General features: G+C 42.4%; 1 protein-coding gene across 3 annotated transcripts in view; it reads right to left on the bottom strand.

Annotated features, from left to right (window-relative positions):
• Nucleotides 1-8563: 8563 nt before the first annotated feature.
• Nucleotides 8564-20864, bottom strand: part of nin (ninein (GSK3B interacting protein)) — a 99865-nt gene continuing 87564 nt past the window's right edge. For 2 of the 3 annotated variants that reach the window (XM_029730903.1, XM_029730904.1), the window contains 7 exons: nt 20481-20627; nt 19365-19544; nt 19017-19166; nt 18612-18704; nt 17951-18058; nt 10668-10784; nt 8564-10408 (listed from right to left, as the gene is read on the bottom strand). In XM_029730903.1, the coding sequence (XP_029586763.1) occupies nt 10193-10408; nt 10668-10784; nt 17951-18058; nt 18612-18704; nt 19017-19166; nt 19365-19544; nt 20481-20627 (1011 nt within the window). In that variant the 3' untranslated portion in view covers nt 8564-10192. Of the gene's footprint in view, nt 10409-10667; nt 10785-15273; nt 15510-17950; nt 18059-18611; nt 18705-19016; nt 19167-19364; nt 19545-20480; nt 20628-20864 lie in introns of those variants that run through there. The other variant, XM_029730905.1, reaches the window with a different exon arrangement.

Raw genomic sequence — 20864 nt, 5'->3', positions numbered from 1 at the left:
CCTATATAGTGCTCTACTGGCACCCTAGTCCCTATATAGTGCTCTACTGGCACCCTAGTCCCTATACAGTGCACTACTGGCACCCTATTCCCTATATAGTGCTCTACTGGCACCCTATTCCCTATATAGTGCACTACTGGCACCCTATTCCCTATATAGTGCTCTACTGGCACCCTAGTCCCTATATAGTGCTCTACTGGCACCCTAGTCCCTATACAGTGCACTACTGGCACCCTAGTCCCTATATAGTGCACTACTGGCACCCTATTCCCTATATAGTGCACTACTTTAGACATCCAGTTAAGAGCGTCGGGTTTGTAACCGAAAGGTTGCTGGTTTGAATCCCTGAGCCGACTAGGTGAAACATCTGTAGCTGTGCCCTTGAGCAAGGCACTTCACCCTAATAGCTCCTGTAAATCGCTCTGGATAAGAGAATCTGCTAAATTATTAAAATGTAAATAGGGAATAGGGTGCCATTTGGGATGTATTTCACACCTGAATCCGAGTGCTGAGTGGAGAAAAAGGGTTCAGGTCTGGGTTGGGGGTCACTGACTGGACTGATTCAAATACATCTGGTCCGACCTAGAAAGAGGAAATGCCATTTGATTCCCTAGCTCTCACACATTTTACTGAGCATGATCTATGATGAAATAGACTAGGCAAGAAGCATTTTAATACATTGCTTGTGTAACAGTGTAGGTTCCGTCCCTCTCTTCGCCCCAACCCGGGCTCCAACCAGGGACCCTTGCACACATCAACAACTGACGCCCCACGAAGCACCGTTACCCATCGCGCCACAAAAGCCACGGCCCTTGCAACGCAAGGGGAAACCCTACTTCAAGTCTCAGAGCGAGTGACGTCACTGATTGAAATGCTATTAGCGCGCACCACCGCTAACTAACTAGCCATTTCACATCGGTTACACTTGCATGTCCAAATAATGTCTCCATCAGTAATCTGACATGAGGGCCAATTTGATATAGAAAAAAACAAGAGAGTTTCTGTACTGAGGCGGCTTGATGAGAACGGCTCATAGGAGCAGGGGTCTATCTCCTGTTTCTGTAGTGTGAGGCAGCTTGATGAGAACGTCTCATAGGAGCAGGGGTCTATCTCCTGTTTCTGTAGTGAGGCAGCTTGATGAGAACGTCTCATAGGAGCAGGGGTCTATCTCCTGTTTCTGTAGTGAGGCAGCTTGATGAGAACGGCTCATAGGAGCAGGGGTCTATCTCCTGTTTCTGTAGTGTGAGGCAGCTTGATGAGAACGACTCATAGGAGCAGGGGTCTATCTCCTGTTTCTGTAGTGAGGCAGCTTGATGAGAACGGCTCATAGGAGCAGGGGTCTATCTCCTGTTTCTGTAGTGTGAGGCAGCTTGATGAGAACGGCTCATAGGAGCAGGGGTCTATCTCCTGTTTCTGTAGTGAGGCAGCTTGATGAGAACGGCTCATAGGAGCAGGGGTCGATCTCCTGTTTCTGTAGTGTGAGGCAGCTTGATGAGAACGTCTCATAGGAGCAGGGGTCTATCTCCTGTTTCTGTAGTGAGGCAGCTTGATGAGAACGGCTCATAGGAGCAGGGGTCTATCTCCTGTTTCTGTAGTGTGAGGCAGCTTGATGAGAACGGCTCATAGGAGCAGGGGTCTATCTCCTGTTTCTGTAGTGTGAGGCAGCTTGATGAGAACGGCTCATAGGAGCAGGGGTCTATCTCCTGTTTCTGTAGTGTGAGGCAGCTTGATGAGAACGTCTCATAGGAGCAGGGGTCTATCTCCTGTTTCTGTAGTGTGAGGCAGCTTGATGAGAACGGCTCATAGGAGCAGGGGTCTATCTCCTGTTTCTGTAGTGAGGCAGCTTGATGAGAACGGCTCATAGGAGCAGGGGTCTATCTCCTGTTTCTGTAGTGCGAGGCAGCATGACGTACAAGTACACCCCTGGACATGACGCTGGGCCTTGCCCACAATCTACTGTACCTCTGTACAAGAACAATACAACATCAACCAAACACTGAATATGAAAAGGAGATCCACTCAAACCAAATAGCTTTCCTGTATTCACAAAATGCCTTTATTTCCTGTAAAAAAAAGTCTCAGTCATTCCCTCTGTTGTATTTATAACATCACTTTGTGGTCCAATAGCAGCTGTTGTTGGAGCCACATTCCTCTTCACAAAATGTCAGGATTTCAATAGGAACTTGGGATGTTTTTAATATGGACAACAGCAGTGGGGAATACAATAGTCTCTGGGACAATGGCAGTAGGGAATACAATAGTCTCTGGGACAATGGCAGTAGGGGACACAATAGTCTCTGGGAAAATGGCAGTAGCGGACACAATAGTCTCTGGGACAATGGCAGTAGGGAATACAATAGTCTCTGGGACAATGGCAATAGGGAACACAATAGTCTCTGGGAAAATGGCAGTAGCGGACACAATAGTCTCTGGGACAACTGCAGTAGGGAATACAATAGTCTCTGGGACAAAATGTTGCAGTTTTAAAGCTAGTTTCATGTAATTCTACACATTTTTGTCACGGGCCTGAGAAAACAATTGCCGTTTCAAAGCTAATTTCCTGCAATTCTACACATATTGCCATGGGGCTGGGGGTAATTTGTCAGTTTTAAAGCTAATTTATTTCAATTATATATCTTTTGACATGGCTTATGCCTTGTTCTTATGCTGTCAGAGTGACTCAAACATTATAACAAAATCAATGGGGGCCCCATGCCATAACACTGTGAAATTTAGATTCTCCCTGACTGTCTAGATTTTATGTTGTTGGTTATTAGTTCTCATAGATGTTATTTAAATATATATAGGTCCATTATCTTGTTTACATACTTTATATCTGGTTTCCGTCATTTCAGTTTAAACTGAAAACATTTGACCATCTTCTATAGGACTTGCTCCTTAACTAACTTTTAATTCTTAATGTCTTAACTAACTTATCAATATGCTTTTAAAAGATAGCTTTTCGTCAATCCAGACGCCCAGATACAGTATTTACAGGCGGGGACACAATCAATGAGAGCACCATCCAAAGTACGCATGCATTAAATCCTCAGATACATTTTAATGCAATTTGGAAAATAACATATGCTTGGTTTTACCCACTTTAAGTACCAATTTCAGTTCAACAAAGGCTTTCTATAGGGCAATAAAGGCAGATTGAAGCTCTGACACAGCCTGGTCAGCTGTGGGGGCAGTAGCATACACCACAATGTCATCTGCATACAGGTGAAACATTTATTTGATAGATGAACAATATTGTTCATGTAAATAGTGAAAAGAACCAGACCAAGAATTGATCCCTGTGGGACACCCTTTGTTACACTATATACAGTCCCAGTCAACAGTTTGGACACACCTACTCATTCAAGGGTTTTTATTTATTTGTACTATTTTCTACATTGTAGAATAATAGTGAAGACATCAAAACTATTAAATAACACATGGAATCATGTAGTAACCAAAAAAGTGTAAAACAAATCAAAATCTTTTTGACATTTTTGTCATTCTCTCAACCAGCTTCATGAGGTAATCAGTTGGAATGCATTTCAATTAACAGGTGTGCCTTGACAAAAGTTAATTTGTGGAATTTCTTTCCTTCTTAATGCGTTTGAGCCAATCAGTTGTGATGAGGTAGTATCATTTTACATTTTAGTCATTTAGCAGATGCTCTTATCCAGAGCGACTTACAGTAGTGAATGCATACATTTCTTTTTTGTATTGGCCCCTGTGGGAATTGAACCCACAACCCTGGCATTGCACACACCATGCTGGCATTGCAAACACCATGCTCTACCAACTGAGCCACAGGGAAGACATGGTATATAGAAGATAGCCCTATTTGGTAAAAGATGAAGTCCATATCATGGCAAGAACAGCTCAAATAAGCAAAGCAAAACGACAGTCCATCATTACATTAAGAACTTTGAAAGTTTCTTCAAGTGCAGTCACAAAAAGTGTGTCCAAACTTTTGACTGCTTTGTAAATTTACAGTTGAATTCGGAAGTTTACATACACCTTAGCCAAATACATTTAAACTCAGTTTTTCACAATTCCTGACGTTTAATCCTTGTAAAATTCCCTGTCTTAGGTCAGTTAGGATCACCACTTTATTTTAAGAATGTGAAATGTCAAAATAATAGTAGAGAGAATGATTTATTTCAGCTTTTATTTCTTTCATCACATTCCCAGTGGGTCAGAAGTTTACATACACTCAATTAGTATTTGGTAGCATTGCCTTTAAATTGTTTAAGTTGGGTCAAATGTTTCAGGTAGCCTTACACAATCTTCCCAGAATAAGATGGGTGAATTTTGGCCCATTCCTCCTGACAGAGCTGGTGTAACTCAATCAAATCAATCAAATGTATTTATAAAGCCCTTCTTACATCAGCTGATGTCACAAAGTGCTGTACAGAACCCCAGCCTAAAACCCCAAACAGCAAGCAATGCAGGTGTAGAAGCACAGTGGCTAGGAAAAACTCCCTAGAAAGGCCAGAACCTAGGAAGAAACCTAGAGAGGAACCAGGCTATGAGGGGTGGCCAGTCCTCTTCTGACTGTGCCGGGTGGAGATTAATACAGAACATGATCAAGATGTTCAAATGTTCATAGATGACCAGCAGGGTCAAATAATAATAATCACAGTGATTGTTGAGGGTGCAACAGGTCAGCACCTCAGGAGTAAATGTCAGTTGGCTTGTCATAGCCGATCATTCAGAGCATCTCTACCGCTCCTGCTGTCTCTAGAGAGTTGAAAATAGCAGGTCTGGGACAAGTAGCACGTCCGGTGAACAGGTCAGGGTTCCATAGCCGCAGGCAGAACAATTGCTGAGTCAGGTTTGTGGGCCTCCTTGCTCGCACACGCTTTTTCAGTTCTGCCCACATATTTTCTATAGGATTGAGGTCAGGGCTTTGTGATGGCCACTCAAATACCTTGACTTTGTTGTCCTTAAGCCATTTTGCCACAACTTTGGAAGTATGCTTGGTGTCATTGTCCATTTGGAAGACCCATTTGCGACCAAGCTTTAACTTCCTGACTGATGTCTTGAGATGTTGCTTCAATATATCCACATAATTTTCCATCCTCATGATGCCATCTATTTTGTGAAGTGCACCAGTCCCTCCTGCAGCAAAGCACCCCCGCAGTATGATGCTGCCACCCTCGTGCTTCACGGTTGGGATGGTGTTCTTCGGCTTACAAGCCTCCCCCTTTTTCCTCCAAACAGAACGATGGTCATTATGGCCAAACAGTTCTATTTTTGTTTCATCAGACCAGAGGACATTTCTCCAAAAAGTACAATATTTGTCCCCATGTGCAGTTGCAAACCGTAGTCTGGCTTTTTTATGGCGGTTTTGGAGCAATGGCTTCTTCCTTGCTGAACAGCCTTTCAGGTTATGTCGATATAGGACTCATTTTACTGTGGATATAGATACTTTTGTACCTGTTTCCTCCAGCATCTTCACAAGGTCCTTTGGTGTTGTTCTGGGATTGATTTGCACTTTTCACACCAAAGTACGTTCATCTCTAGGAGACCGAACACGTCTCCTTCCTGAGTGGTGTGACGGCTGCATGGTGTTTATACTTGTGTACTATTGTTTGTACAGATGAACATGGTACCTTCAGGCGTTTGGAAATTGCTCCCAAAGATGAACCAGATTTGTGTAGGTCTACAATTTTTTTTCTGATGTCTTGGCTGATTTCTTTTGATTTTCCCATGATGTCAAGCAAAGAGGCACTGAGTTTGAAGGTAGGCCTTGAAATACATCCACAGGTTACCTCCAATTGACTCAAATTATGTCAATTAGCCTATCAGAAGCTTCTAAAGCCATGACATCATTTTCTGGAATTTTCTAACCTGTTTAAGGGCACAGTCAACTTAGTGTATGTAAACTTCTGACCCACTGGAATTGTGATACAGTGAATTATAAGTGAAATAATCTGTCTGTCAATAATTGTTGGACTAATTACTTTAGTATTTAGTATTTAGTAGATGTCCTAACCGACTTGCCAAAACTATAGTTTGTTAACAAGAGATTTGTGGACTGGTTGAAAAACGAGTTGCAAAGCAAAAGCCATTAAGTTGGGCAAAAGAACACAGTCACTGAACAGCGGAACTCTGCCTAGAAGGCCAGCATCCCAGAGACGCCTCTTCACTGTTGACGTTGAGACTAGTGTTTTGTGGGTAATATTTAATGAAGCTGCCAGTTGAGGAATTGTGAGGCGTCTGTTTCTCAAACTAGACACTCTAATGTCCTTGTCCTCTTGCTCAGTTGTGCACCGGGGCCTCCCACTCCTCTTTCTATTCTGGTTAGAGACACTTTTTAGCTGTGCTAACATCATTGCAAAAGGGTTTCCTAATGATCAATTAGCCTTTTAAAATGATAAACTTGGATTAGCTAACACAACGTGCAATTGGAACACATGGTTGCTGATATTGGGCCTCTGTTCACCTATGTTGATATTCCATTAAAAAAATCAGCCGTTTCCAGCAACAATAGTCATTTACAACATTAACAATGTTTACACTGTATTTCTGATCGTTTTGATGTTATTTTAATGGACAAAAAATGTGCTTTTCTTTCAAAAACTAGGACATTTCTAATCAACTCAACTTTTAAAACGGTAGTGTTTATATATAAAAGTATGTGGAAACGCCTTCAAATTAGTGGATGCGGCTATTTCAGCCACACCCGTTGCTGACAAGTGTATAAATCAAGCACACAGACATGCAATCTCCATAGACAAACATTGGCAGTAGAATGGCTTTACTGAAGAGTTCAGTGGCATACAACATGGCACCATCATAGGATGCCACCTTTCCAACAAGTAGGTTCATCAGATTTCTGCACTGCTGGAGCTGTCCCGGTCAACTGCAAGTGAAAAATGTCTAGTGGAAATGTCTAGGAGCAACAACGGCTCAGCTGCAAAGTGGTAGGCCACACAAGCTCTCAGAACAGGACCGCCGAGTGCTGAAGCGCGTAAAAACATAATCTGTCCTCGGTTGCAACACTCACTACAAAGTTCCAAACTGCCTCTGGAAGCAACGTCAGCACAATAACTGTTTATCGGGAACTTCATGAAATGGGTTTCCATGGCCGAGCAGCCACACACAAGCCTAAGATCACCATGCGCAATGCCAAGCGTCAGCTGGAGTGGTGTAAAGGTCGCCACCATTGGACTTTGGAGCAGTGGAAACACGTTCTCTGGAGTAATGAATCGCACTTCACCATCTGGCAGTCCGACGGACGCATCTGGATTTGGCAGATGCCAGGAGAACGCTACCTGCCACAATACATAGTGTCAACTGTAAAGTTTGGTGGAGGAGGACTAACGGTCTGGGGCTGTTTTTCATGGTTCGGGCTAGGCCCCTTAATTTCAGTGAAGGGAAATCGTAACACTACAGCATACAATGACATTCTAGATGATTCTGTGCTTCTTACTTTGTCACAACAGTTTCAGCATGACAATGCCCCCGTGCACAATGCAAGGTCCATACAGAAATGGTTTACCAAGATTGGTGTGGAAAAACTTGACTGGCCTGAACAGAGCCCTGACCTCACCTGCATCGAACACCTTTGGGATGAATTGGAACGTCGATTGCGAGCCAGGCCTAGTCGCCCAACATCAGTGCCCGACCTCACTAATGCTCGTGGCTGAATGGAAGCAAGTCCCCACAGCAATGTACCAACATCTAGTGGAAAGCCTTCCCAGAAGAGTGGAGGCTGTTATAGCAGCAAAGGGGGGACCAACTCCATATTAATGCCCAATATATGTTAAGGATTCCACAATCAGAGGAGCAGAAATGTGCAGAAAGAAAGGATCGATCAAATCAGACCCAGTGGATTTTCTTTTACATCAATCTTAAGCAGGGCGTATAGTATAGCACATCAGTAGAAAGTTGTTGAACTGAAAACAATGATTCACTAGAGGGTGAAAAGTTGACTTAACTTCCATCGAGCCAACTGGAGGCTGTGAGAGGGGCAGGCAGTCGACTGGCTGTGACCAGGGTCAGTTAAACCACCATTTCTTTCAAATAAAAAACCTGGCGAGATAAAACGCTGATTAAAAGCGTCACTTCTCATTTTTTCTCAATGATGATGCCAGAGTTTGGCACAACTTGCTTCGGCAGGGAAAGCAGCAATTTTCCACACTTCAGTGCATTAACGTTTTTCCAAAATATTGAGCAATCACCAGCAATCTGAGATAGAACTTAGAAAGTAGCTAGATTTCTAGATTCAGAATTCTTGATTTATCTTTCTAGATTCAGAATTCTAGATTTATCTTTCTAGATTTAGATTTCTAGATTTAGATTTAGATTTCTAGATTTAGATTTCTAGATTCAGATTTCCACTCAGTTACAGAGTCACTTTTTCTTGGTGGGATAAGGCCGATTTTTTTTTTATTTTGGCTTATGGCCACGTCTATAACCAAAATCTGACATTTATGGGGGGATCGTGATATTTAGAGAACATGATGCCACAAGCGTTGATTTCACATATGTTGTAATGATGATGTTGTAATCAGCAATGTCAATATCCTTATCTGGGAATGATCCATTTAGCCAAGTATCTGTTATTGCAGCAGTTTAAATACCCTTTATTCCATTCACATAAGTAGTATGTGTATGAAGGACAACACAATTAAGTACATAACTTTGGACACAATATTTCGCTTTCAGTCTGTTACATAAACTGGTAACACTTACAACCATATGTAACAAAACATACACAGTTTATTTAATTTACAAAGTGGTTTGTATACATTATTATACCATTTATTGTGCATTTAAATACACAGATTAAACCCTCTTTATCCGGTTATAATAACTGAAAAGTGACAGTATTGATTCCCATAGTGTTGAACAGGGAGATTAAAATATTGACTGATCTCTCAGACAACCAATTGTACCAGGGTTGGGATCAATTCCATTTCAATTCCAATTAATTCAGGAAGTACACTGACATTTCAAATCTCTTCAATGCTTTTCAATTAGGAAAATGTGGAATTGGGATTTGGTTAACTTCCTGAATTGATTGGAACTGAAATGGAATTGACCCCAACCCGTGAAGTGCACTTCAGTATCAGGAATGTTCTCTGGTACAGTGGTTTAGGGTCATGGTAAAAAAAAACTTAATCATCAGTGACAATTTTTGTGATCAACTTAGAGCTCCGGTACTTTGGCGACTACTTTGGTGTTTGGGTATGACAGTAGAGTAGAGGTCACCATAGACAGTAGTCTTGGTGGTTGGGTATGACAGTAGAGTAGAGGTCACCATAGACAGTAGTCTTGGTGGTTGGGTATGACAGTAGAGTAGAGACTCAGATGGAATGTTAGTGTAGCGCTGTAGTTCTGTCCGAAGACATACGTGATTCCGTTCATGTTCAGCTCACACCTGCTAAATTAAGAACAGATAAAATGATGAATCAAATAAAGATGTTAAGGGACTCAGCTGTTAGTGGTAGGGAAAGGGGGGGAAGAGGACTGAGAGTTAAGGGGATCAGCTGTTAGTGGTAGGGGAAGGGGGGGAAGAGGACTGAGAGTTAAGGGGATCAGCTGTTAGTGGTAGGGAAAGGGGGGGAAGAGGACTGAGAGTTAAGGGGATCAGCTGTTAGTGGTAGGGAAAGGGGGGGAAGAGGACTGAGAGTTAAGGGGATCAGCTGTTAGTGGTAGGGGAAGGGGGGGAAGAGGACTGAGAGTTAAGGGGATCAGCTGTTAGTGGTAGGGAAAGGGGGGGAAGAGGACTGAGAGTTAAGGGACTCAGCTGTTAGTGGTAGGGGAAGGGGGGGAAGAGGACTGAGAGTTAAGGGGATCAGCTGTTAGTGGTAGGGGAAGGGGGGGAAGAGGACTGAGAGTTAAGGGGATCAGCTGTTAGTGGTAGGGAAAGTGTAGTGTAGTATTAGATCCATGTTCCGTCCAGCTACTGGGGTCAGGGGTCAAAGCGTAGTATTAGATCCATGTTCCGTCCAGCTACTGGGGTCAGGGGTCAAAGCGTAGTATTAGATCCATGTTCCGTCCAGCTACTGGGGTCAGGGGTCAAAGCGTAGTATTAGATCCATGTTCCGTCCAGCTACTGGGGTCAGGGGTCAAAGCGTAGTATTAGATCCATGTTCCGTCCAGCTACTGGGGTCAGGTGTCAAAGCGTAGTATTAGATCCATGTTCCGTCCAGCTACTGGGGTCAGGGGTCAAAGCGTAATATTAGGAACAGGTGAAATGATAGGGCATGGGGGCTAGGGGTGAGGGACTCAGGTCTCTGACTATCTTGTTGAGGCTGGAGATCTTCTCTTCCAGTACATAGTTCTTCTTCTCTGCTACTTTCTGTCTCCGCTCGGTCATCTCCAAGGCCTTCAGCAGCTGTCCGTTCTCCACGTACAGGTCCTTGATCAACGAATCAGCTTTACCGTTCTTGTGGAGCTGGAGACAGAACGGAGAGGGAACGTGAACAATCTCACCTTGGTAATGTATATATAGTCTATACCTTTCAATACAATTCTTTCCTTTTTCATTGTCCAAGAGACGTGTGTTTTCTGTTAGCAACCTTCACCAGTAAAACGAATACTTATAGCAAACTGATTAACATAGAAATAAGAATGTTGAGACTACTGGCAACCTTTTTGATATTACAGCGTGAATGTCAACATCAAAAGAGAAAATACAGCGATAACAAGTGTACCTGATCTTTGAGTTGGCAGACCTTCTCTTTGAGCAGCAGCTTGACATTATGCAGAGACAGCTCTATTTCCCTCATACGTTCCTCCATCTTCATCATCATCATCATCGTCCTCTCGTTCTGGTGATGGAGAAGAGGTATACAGATGAGACAGGGTAATATGCTCCGATGTAGAGAATGTAGAAAATGATCTGTGGCCTTAAATCACTTGTGTCATTTACAGCAACTTGCTTGATATCCTTTAGTTCTGCCCCATGTTTAGGGTGTAACCATCTTTATGTATCATCTGGCATGATAAAAAGGAAAGAAAAATAAATAAATGCACAGTTTAATTCATTAGGAAATCATTTTTAGAAGTACAATATGTCTGGCTGTATGAACTGCAACATACTGTAATATACTGTAACTACTCCTAGCTGAGTAATATACTGCAATACTCCTAGCTGAGTAATATACTGTAAATACTCCTAGCTGAGTAATATACTGCAATACTCCTAGCTGAGTAATATACTGCAATACTCCTAGCTGCTTAATATGCTGTAAATACTCATAGCTGAGTAATATACTGTAATACTCCTAGCTGAGTAATATACTGTAAATACTCCTAGCTGCTTAATATGCTGTAAATACTCATAGCTGAGTAATATACTGTAATACTCCTAGCTGAGTAATATACTGCAATACTCCTAGCTGAGTAATATACTGCAATACTCCTAGCTGCTTAATATGCTGTAAATACTCATAGCTGAGTAATATACTGTAATACTCCTAGCTGAGTAATATACTGCAATACTCCTAGCTGCTTAATATGCTGTAAATACTCATAGCTGAGTAATATACTGTAATACTCCTAGCTGAGTAATATACTGCAATACTCCTAGCTGAGAAATATACTGTAAATACTCATAGCTGAGTAATATACTGTAATACTCCTAGCGGAGTAATATACTGCAATACTCATAGCTGAGTAATATACTGTAAATACTCATAGCTGAGTAATATACTGCAAATACTCCTAGCTGAGTAATATACTGTAATACTCCTAGCTGAGTAATATGCTGTAAATACTCCTAGCTGAGTAATATACTGTAAATACTCATAGCTGAGTAATATACTGTAAATACTCATAGCTGAGTAATATACTGTAATACTCCTAGCTGAGTAATATACTGCAATACTCATAGCTGAGTAATATACTGTAAATACTCCTAGCTGAGTAATATACTGTAAATACTCAGAACTGAGTAATATACTGTAATACTCCTAGCTGAGTAATATGCTGTAAATACTCCTAGCTGAGTAATATGCTGTAAATACTCCTAGCTGAGTAATATACTGTAAATACTCATAGCTGAGTAATATACTGTAATACTCCTAGCTGAGTAATATACTGCAATACTCCTAGCTGAGTAATATACTGCAATACTCCTAGCTGCTTAATATGCTGTAAATACTCATAGCTGAGTAATATACTGTAATACTCCTAGCTGAGTAATATACTGCAATACTCCTAGCTGCTTAATATGCTGTAAATACTCATAGCTGAGTAATATACTGTAATACTCCTAGCTGAGTAATATACTGCAATACTCCTAGCTGAGAAATATACTGTAAATACTCATAGCTGAGTAATATACTGTAATACTCCTAGCGGAGTAATATACTGCAATACTCATAGCTGAGTAATATACTGTAAATACTCATAGCTGAGTAATATACTGCAAATACTCCTAGCTGAGTAATATACTGTAATACTCCTAGCTGAGTAATATGCTGTAAATACTCCTAGCTGAGTAATATACTGTAAATACTCATAGCTGAGTAATATACTGTAAATACTCATAGCTGAGTAATATACTGTAATACTCCTAGCTGAGTAATATACTGCAATACTCATAGCTGAGTAATATACTGTAAATACTCCTAGCTGAGTAATATACTGTAAATACTCAGAACTGAGTAATATACTGTAATACTCCTAGCTGAGTAATATGCTGTAAATACTCCTAGCTGAGTAATATGCTGTAAATACTCCTAGCTGAGTAATATACTGTAAATACTCATAGCTGAGTAATATACTGCAATACTCATAGCTGAGTAATACGCTGTAAATACTCCTAGCTGAGTAATGTACTGTAAATACTCATAACTGAGTAATATAGTGTAATACTCATAACTGAGTAATATACTGTAAATACTCATAGCTGAGTAATATACTGTAAATACTCATAACTGAGTAATATACTGTAAATACTCAGAACTGAGTAATATACTGTAAATACTCCTAGCTGAGTAATATACTGCAATACTCATAGCTGAGTAATATACTGTAAACACTCCTAGCTGAGTAATATACTGTAAATACTCATAGCTGAGTAATATACTGTAATATTCCTAGCTGAGTAATATACTGTAAATACTCATAGCTGAGTAATATACTGTAATACTCCTAGCTGAGTAATATACTGCAACACTCATAGCTGCTTAATATGCTGTAAATACTCATAGCTGAGTAATATACTGTAATACTCCTAGCTGAGTAATATACTGTAAATACTCATAGCTGAGTAATATACTGTAAATACTCATAGCTGAGTAATATACTGTAATACTCCTAGCTGAGTAATATACTGCAACACTCATAGCTGCTTAATATGCTGTAAATACTCATAGCTGAGTAATATACTGTAATACTCCTAGCTGAGTAATATACTGTAAATACTCATAGCTGAGTAATATACTGTAAATACTCATAGCTGAGTAATATGCTGTAAATCCTCATAACTGAGTAATATACTGTAAATACTCATAGCTGAGTAATATACTGTAAATACTCATAGCTGAGTAATATACTGTAATACTCCTAGCTGAGTAATATACTGCAACACTCATAGCTGCTTAATATGCTGTAAATACTCATAGCTGAGTAATATACTGTAATACTCCTAGCTGAGTAATATACTGTAAATCCTCATAACTGAGTAATATACTGTAAATACTCATAACTGAGTAATATACTGTAAATACTCATAACTGAGTAATATACTGTAAATACTCATAACTGAGTAATATGCTGTAAATCCTCATAACTGAGTAATATACTGTAAATACTCATAGCTGAGTAATATACTGTAAATACTCATAGCTGAGTAATATGCTGTAAATCCTCATAACTGAGTAATATACTGTAAATCCTCTAAATGATTGTGTTCTGTGTGGTAATCTATTCTTACAATAGCAAAGATGTGTCAAGATAACATCTGAGAGGGTACCATCAGAGCCTGTGATATAAAACACCAAGGGAAGAAGGCCATTCAACACAAAAACCCATGAAACTAAATGCTTTATTTTGTCTTGATTCTCTCCAGTGAAATACATTGTACTGCATTTACTACAAAGTGACATCACAGCTAAATAAATAGATTTAAAAAAAACTAATAAATAAATATAAAATTATTTGATCCAGAAACTTAAACACAATCTACAAAACAATCATAAACATAAAAAGTCAAACACACACAGTGCAATAGAGAATACAATCTTGACTTCTAAAGACCCTGAGATTTCTTATCAGAGCTTCTACAGTAAACAGGAAATGCTACATTAACATAATACAACTGATGGAAGAACAGGAATCAAAACATTTGCATAATTATAATAAAAATGTTCCCATTTGTTTACTATCAAACTATTGTTGAGTTCAATACTGTTGGTAACTAACTGGTTTACCGTTTACATTAAAACGTTGTGAGAGGTGAGAATGTCAACCAACTACAGGTTATTGAAATCCTTCAGTGACAAAGATGTGGCGGCAGGTGGTCTAGTGGTTAGAGCGTTGGACTAGTAACCGGAAGGTTGCAAGATCGAATCCCCGAGCTGACAAGGTAAAACATCTGTCGTTCTTGCCCTGAACAAGGCAGTTAACCCACTGTTCCTAAGCCATCATTGTAAATAAGAATTTGTTCTTAACTGACTTGCCTAGTTAAATAAAGGTTAAAATAAATAAAAAGATTATCAGTTGACATTGATGCTTGTGGGTTAAGTGCAAAAAATATCAATATGCAGGTCATCTTGGAAAATATGTCCAATAATACATTCTGTTGAAACTAGGAATCTACTGCAAATCGGAGTATATTTCATGGATCTTTTAACGATAGTAGGTCGTTGGAGTTCCACCTACTATTAAAGAGCTCAAGTTGTTTCAGAAAGCCCTTTGATTTGAGGATAATAACAAAGCACTACGCTGGTACACTGCCACCTAGTGGCAGCATACCATCATTACACATTCAGGCCCTTACGATTAACTAGTTCTAACATCCCATTCACTGTTCACTGTACCGTAACACTCAGAATTTTTCTTCCAGTGCTTCAAGCATAAGTGGGGCAGGGGGAAGAGTTCAGGGGACAGGGAATGGAGACTTGGAGGATTGGGTGGGGGGGGGGGGTTAGTTGATGTGAGAAGGACGGACACAGAGAAAGGTTTGGAGGACGGGGGGGTGGGGACAGGTGAATAGGACTGGAGAATAATTCAGGGAAGGGAGTGGAGTCTTGGAGGATAGAGGCAGGCTTTGGGGTTAGGTGAGTCAGGCAGGGGAAAAGGTTTGGAGGACGGGGGGGGGGGGACGGGACAGGTGAATAGGACTGGAGAATAATTCAGGGAAGGGAGTGGAGTCTTGGAGGATAGAGGCAGGCTTTGGGGTTAGGTGAGTCAGGCAGGGGAAATGGTTTGGAGGACTGGGGGAATGTGATGTTAGAAGCTGCCAAGTTGCTTGCTGTCTGTCAGAGTCCACCAATCCTCCGGTAGCTGTCTGCATGAGCGGCCCTCTGTTCTGGCATTGCAGCACCCTGGAGAGAGAAGGCAAGTACACTTCACCAGGGCTCACCCCTCCATCCAGTCCTCTAATACATGAAGCTTCTAAAGGCAGGGCTATGCAAATAGCACAGCTTTGAATGGTCACCTCGGTCTGGGACAACTGAAGGACCCAGCGCAATCTGAGAACAGGGCTAAACAGTTAGATGACTAGACTATAGCAAAACTAACTAAAATTGGTAAATGGCATACAATTATGCCAGGCTATTTATTTACAGTGTAGCAAAGGACGAACCACCTCAAAATGTTAGAGAGGCCATGACAGAGACAAGGCCTACTGCTTTTCAGAGAGAAGAGGATGGTTCTGCTTCATTAAACAGGAGACACACGAACAGTCCAGTGTCACCACCTACCTTCACTCCACCCAGACTATAATCACCCCACCCAGACTATAATCACCCCACCCAGACAATAATCACCCCACCCAGACTATAATCACCCCACCCAGACTATAATCACCCCACCCAGACTACAATCACCCCACCCAGACTACAATCACCCCACCCAGACTATAATCACCCCACCCAGACTATAATCACCCCACCCAGACTATAATCACCCCACCCAGACTACAATCACCCCACCCAGACTATAATCACCCCACACAGACTATAATCACCCCACTCTACAATCACCCCACCCAGACTACAATCACCCCACCCAGACTACAATCACCCCACCCAGACTATAATCACCCCACCCAGACTATAATCACCCCACCCAGACTATATTCACAATCACCCCACCCAGACTATAATCACCCCACCCAGACTATAATCACCCCACCCTACAATCACCCCACCCAGACTACAATCACCCCACCCAGATTATAATCACCCCACCCAGACTATAATCACCCCACCCAGACTATAATCACCCCACCCAGACTACGATCACCCCACCCAGACTACGATCACCCCACCCAGACTACAATCACCCCACCCAGACTATAATCACCCCACCCAGACTACAATCACCCCACCCAGACTATAATCACCCAACCCTGACTATAATTACCCCACCCAGACTATAATCACCCCACCCAGACTATAATCACCCCACCCAGACTATAATCACCCCACCCTGACTATAATCACCCCACCCAGACTATAATCACCCCACCCAGACTACAATCACCCCACCCAGACTACAATCACCCCACCCAGACTACAATCACCCCACCCAGACTATAATCACCCCACCCAGACTACAATCACCCCACCCAGACTACAATCACCCCACCCAGACTATAATCACCCCACCCAGACTATAATCACCCCCCCAGATTATAATCACCCCACCCAGACTACAATCACCCCACCCAGACTACAATCACCCCACCCAGACTATAATCACCCCACCCAGACTATAATCACCCCACCCAGACTATAATCACCCCACCCAGACTATAATCACCCCACCCAGACTATAATCACCCCACACCATCCCAGACTACGATCACCCCACACTACGATCACCCCACACCATCCCAGACTACGATCACCCCACACTATGATCACCCCACACCATCCCAGACTACGATCACCCCACACTACGATTACCCCACACCATCCCAGACTATGATCACCCCATACCATCCCAGACTACGATCACCCCACACCATCCCAGACTATGACCACCATATCAGAGCTCTACATCAAAGAACACCGCACCCAAACACCAAGCCCAGAAGGTACACACACACACACACACACACACACACACACACACACACACACACACACACACACACACACACACACACACACACACACACACACACACACACACGAAGCTGATAAGGTGGTGTGGTGATGAAACCAGGACAAAATGTTCCAGCTACAGAAACCTGACCAAACTCAGAGCGCAAATCAAATATTGAATGGCATGGTAGAATATACAATATATTTATATTCCCCAACTGTTACAGTGGTAGAATATAAAAGCCACATAATTTGTCACTACTCTTATCAAGTATTTATATTCACCAAAGTGAAAATTGAGAGATATTTTGTCAGGTGTTTGTGGTTCCAGTCCCATCAGAGTGTAATCAAGGTGTCTGTGATTCAGGTCCCATCAGAGTGTAATCAAGGCAGATCAGAAGGGCCAGGTATTCCCATAATCAACAGTAAAGTGTGAATGTGTCAGTAATGAGCTGTTGAAACACAGTGAGAGTGAAGATACTGTATACTAAGTGCTAGATTGTAGATCACCAGATATGCCAACTGCATATTTATTCAAAGAGCAGGAATGGCATATAGAATTAGGATCCAGTTATAGTTAAGAGGCGTGATTCTCTCTCTCTCTCTCTCTCTCTCTCTCTCTCTCTCTCTCTCTCTCTCTCTCTCTCTCTCTCTCTCTCTCTCTCTCTCTCTCTCTCTCTCTCTCTCTCTCTCTCTCTCTCTCTCTCCTCTACCTGTATGTTCTCTGGGTTGAGGTCGTCTCTGCGGTGTTGCTCTCTCCGCTCACCAGGCATCCTTCGAGGGGATGTGGGCAGCAGACCAACCAGCTGGACTTGGAGAGCCTGGAGACACCAGACAGACAGTCAGTCATGAGAGAGACAGACAGGAGAGACACAGGGAAAGAAGAGAGACCCGGAAGAGAGAAGTAAACACAGGGAGAGAAGAGAGAGACCTAGAGAAGGGACATAATGTAGGGTGGGAGGGAGAGGTATTAGATAGATGAAGGTTATGTCAAAGAGACATGAGTGTGGGAGACAAGGGACATGAGTGTGAGGCCAACTGTTGCCAGGCCAACTGTTGCCAGGCCAACTGTTGCCAGGCCAACTGTTGCCAGGCCAACTGTTGCCGGGCTAAATGTTGCCGGGCCAAATGTTGCCGGGCCAACTGTTGCCGGGCCAACTGTTGCCGGGCCAACTGTTGCCGGGCCAACAGTGTTTCTGGAAAACTGCTGGTGTTACATGAAAACAAACTAGTTTTTATAGAAAATGACAGAAGAAGAAAAGGAGACATTAAAAGGGAGTCCAGGTGTTTGACAGGGACGAGGCAGATGCAGTGAGATTAGATGAGAGGAGCATATGTGAGGGAGAAGTTAGGGAAGGTTGGTAGAGAACTGACCTCCAGAAGCCGTGCCTGTAGCTGGGTCTGTTGGGTCTTCAGACCCTCGTTCTCCTGACGAAGACTCTCCAGCTCTCTCTGGACCTCACACACCTGACAACCACCACACAAAGCCATCAGAAAAGGAAAGCCACATACATAACAAACCCATTGTCAAAAAGTAAGAACTGCTTCAGAAGTACTTGTTGCTTGTGAATGACAGGTGGAAGTAAGCATCGTTGTGAGTTTGTTATCCACATTTTCGACATTAGGTTTATCCAATTAACAATCAAGGAAAATTTGCTATCAATAAAAAAAAATGCATGTGCTGTATGAAATGTCTGAATTGAAATAAAACGTGAAAAAACGATCAAGAAATCATAACAGTATACATAGATATAAAAACAGATCCTCCTGTTAAATGACCTTGTTCTGAGCGGAGAGTAGCTCCTGATGCATGATGTCCAGCTCTCTCTTCAGAGCAGTCTTCTCCTGTTCTACAGTCTTCACCACGCTGGACTGGCCCTGCTGTTTCTGCTGCTTCACGGTTAAGATGGCTGCCTCCAGCTGACGCGTCTGCAGAAAGACATTACAGGGTTTCAGAAAAAGGTATTTATATGCAAGGGTGTATGGTTCTATACATCTCTAGAACGTAAAGGGACGGTTTCCTGGACACACATTAAGCCTAGCCCTTGACTGAAATCCATGCTCAACTCAGAATCTCCATTAAAAGCTCTGATTATGTCTGTATTTTAATTGCCTCTGTAATCTCACCTTGTCCCTGCTGTGGTGGAGGTCATCCTTGGTGTGGTGGAGCTCCATGGTCAGCCTCTCGTTCTCCTGCCTCAGCAGCAGCTGCTCCTGCTCCACCAGCCTGACCAGCTCGTCCTGGTACAGCTTCTTGTGCTGGCTCTGGTAGCCGCTGGAGTGCAGGGCCATCTCCAGAACCTGGTTCTGATTCAGGAAACAATAACCAGGCTGAGCATTCTCCGCCCTTTTTAGAAATAACTACATTTTTATTTAACCAATAAATCTCGTTGAGGTCAGGACACCTGGACTGGATAATTACTAGAAAGGACAAAGCCCCTCAGACCACAGCAATTTCACTAGATCTAGTAACTGTATTTTTTATGCCCTAGTCATTTCATTTGGTGATACTAATTGACATAAAAGGTCACTAGACGAGAAATATAGGTGCCAATGTGGATAATTGAATCACCACAGGTCTATCCGGGCTTATATAATCAATCGATCAAAAATGTAGCTGAGCTGGCCTCCTGGGTAAGGTGGATTGCTACAGGGTGTCTGGTTAAGGACGAGGTGTACATAACTTTAAAGAAATAACTTTAATGAATGTCACCACACCAACCAGCCAACGAACCAATTACCCACCTAAACAACCAACCAGCAAACCAATCAACCAATTACCCACCTAAAGAACCAACCAGCCAACCAACGAACCAATTACCCACCTAAACAACCAACCAACGAATCAACCACCCAGCCAACCAACGAACCAATTACCCACCTAAACAACCAACCAGCGAACCAACCACCCACCCACCCAGCCAACGAACCAATTACCCACCTAAACAACCAACCAGCGAACCAACCACCCACCCACCTAGCCAACGAACCAATTACCCACCTAAACAACCAACCAACGAACCAACCACCCACCCAGCCAACGAACCAATTACCCAGCTAAACAACCACCAACCAACCAACCACCCAGCCAACCAACGAACCAATTACCCACCTAAACAACCAACCAGCGAACCAACCACCCACCCACCCAGCCAACGAACCAATTACCCAGCTAAACAACCACCAACCAACCAACCACCCAGGCAACCAAACGATCAGCGTGTCGTCAAAAGAAGACCTTACCTTATCGTTGGCATTCTGCAACTGCTTGTGCAGTGACATCACTTCCTGTTTGAGGGCGTCCTTCTCCTGCTGTGACACGCGGAGGTCTGACTTGAGACGGGCGCTCTGGAGGTTGACAGACTGAAGACTTTCATCCAACACATGAGTCTGAAAGAGGAGGAGAATACCTTGGTCATGAATAGAGTTGCAAAATGTAGGTACCTTTCCTTAGATTCCCCAGTATTATGCCCCCCCCCCCCCCAAAATGACATACTTTTACATAATTCTAACAAATCAGAATGAATTCGAAAAAACTTTATTGTCCACGTGACGCAATGTTGAAATTTGTCTTTGGCTTGACACACATAGAACAGACCTTCTAAATGATGACAACTTAGAATGAAA

The sequence above is a fragment of the Salmo trutta genome, chromosome 33, assembly GCF_901001165.1.
Source record: "Salmo trutta chromosome 33, fSalTru1.1, whole genome shotgun sequence".
In the NCBI taxonomy this organism is placed as follows: Eukaryota; Metazoa; Chordata; class Actinopteri; order Salmoniformes; family Salmonidae; genus Salmo; species Salmo trutta.
Note: the sequence above shows the minus strand (reverse complement) of the source record. Positions and strands in the feature narration are given on the sequence as shown.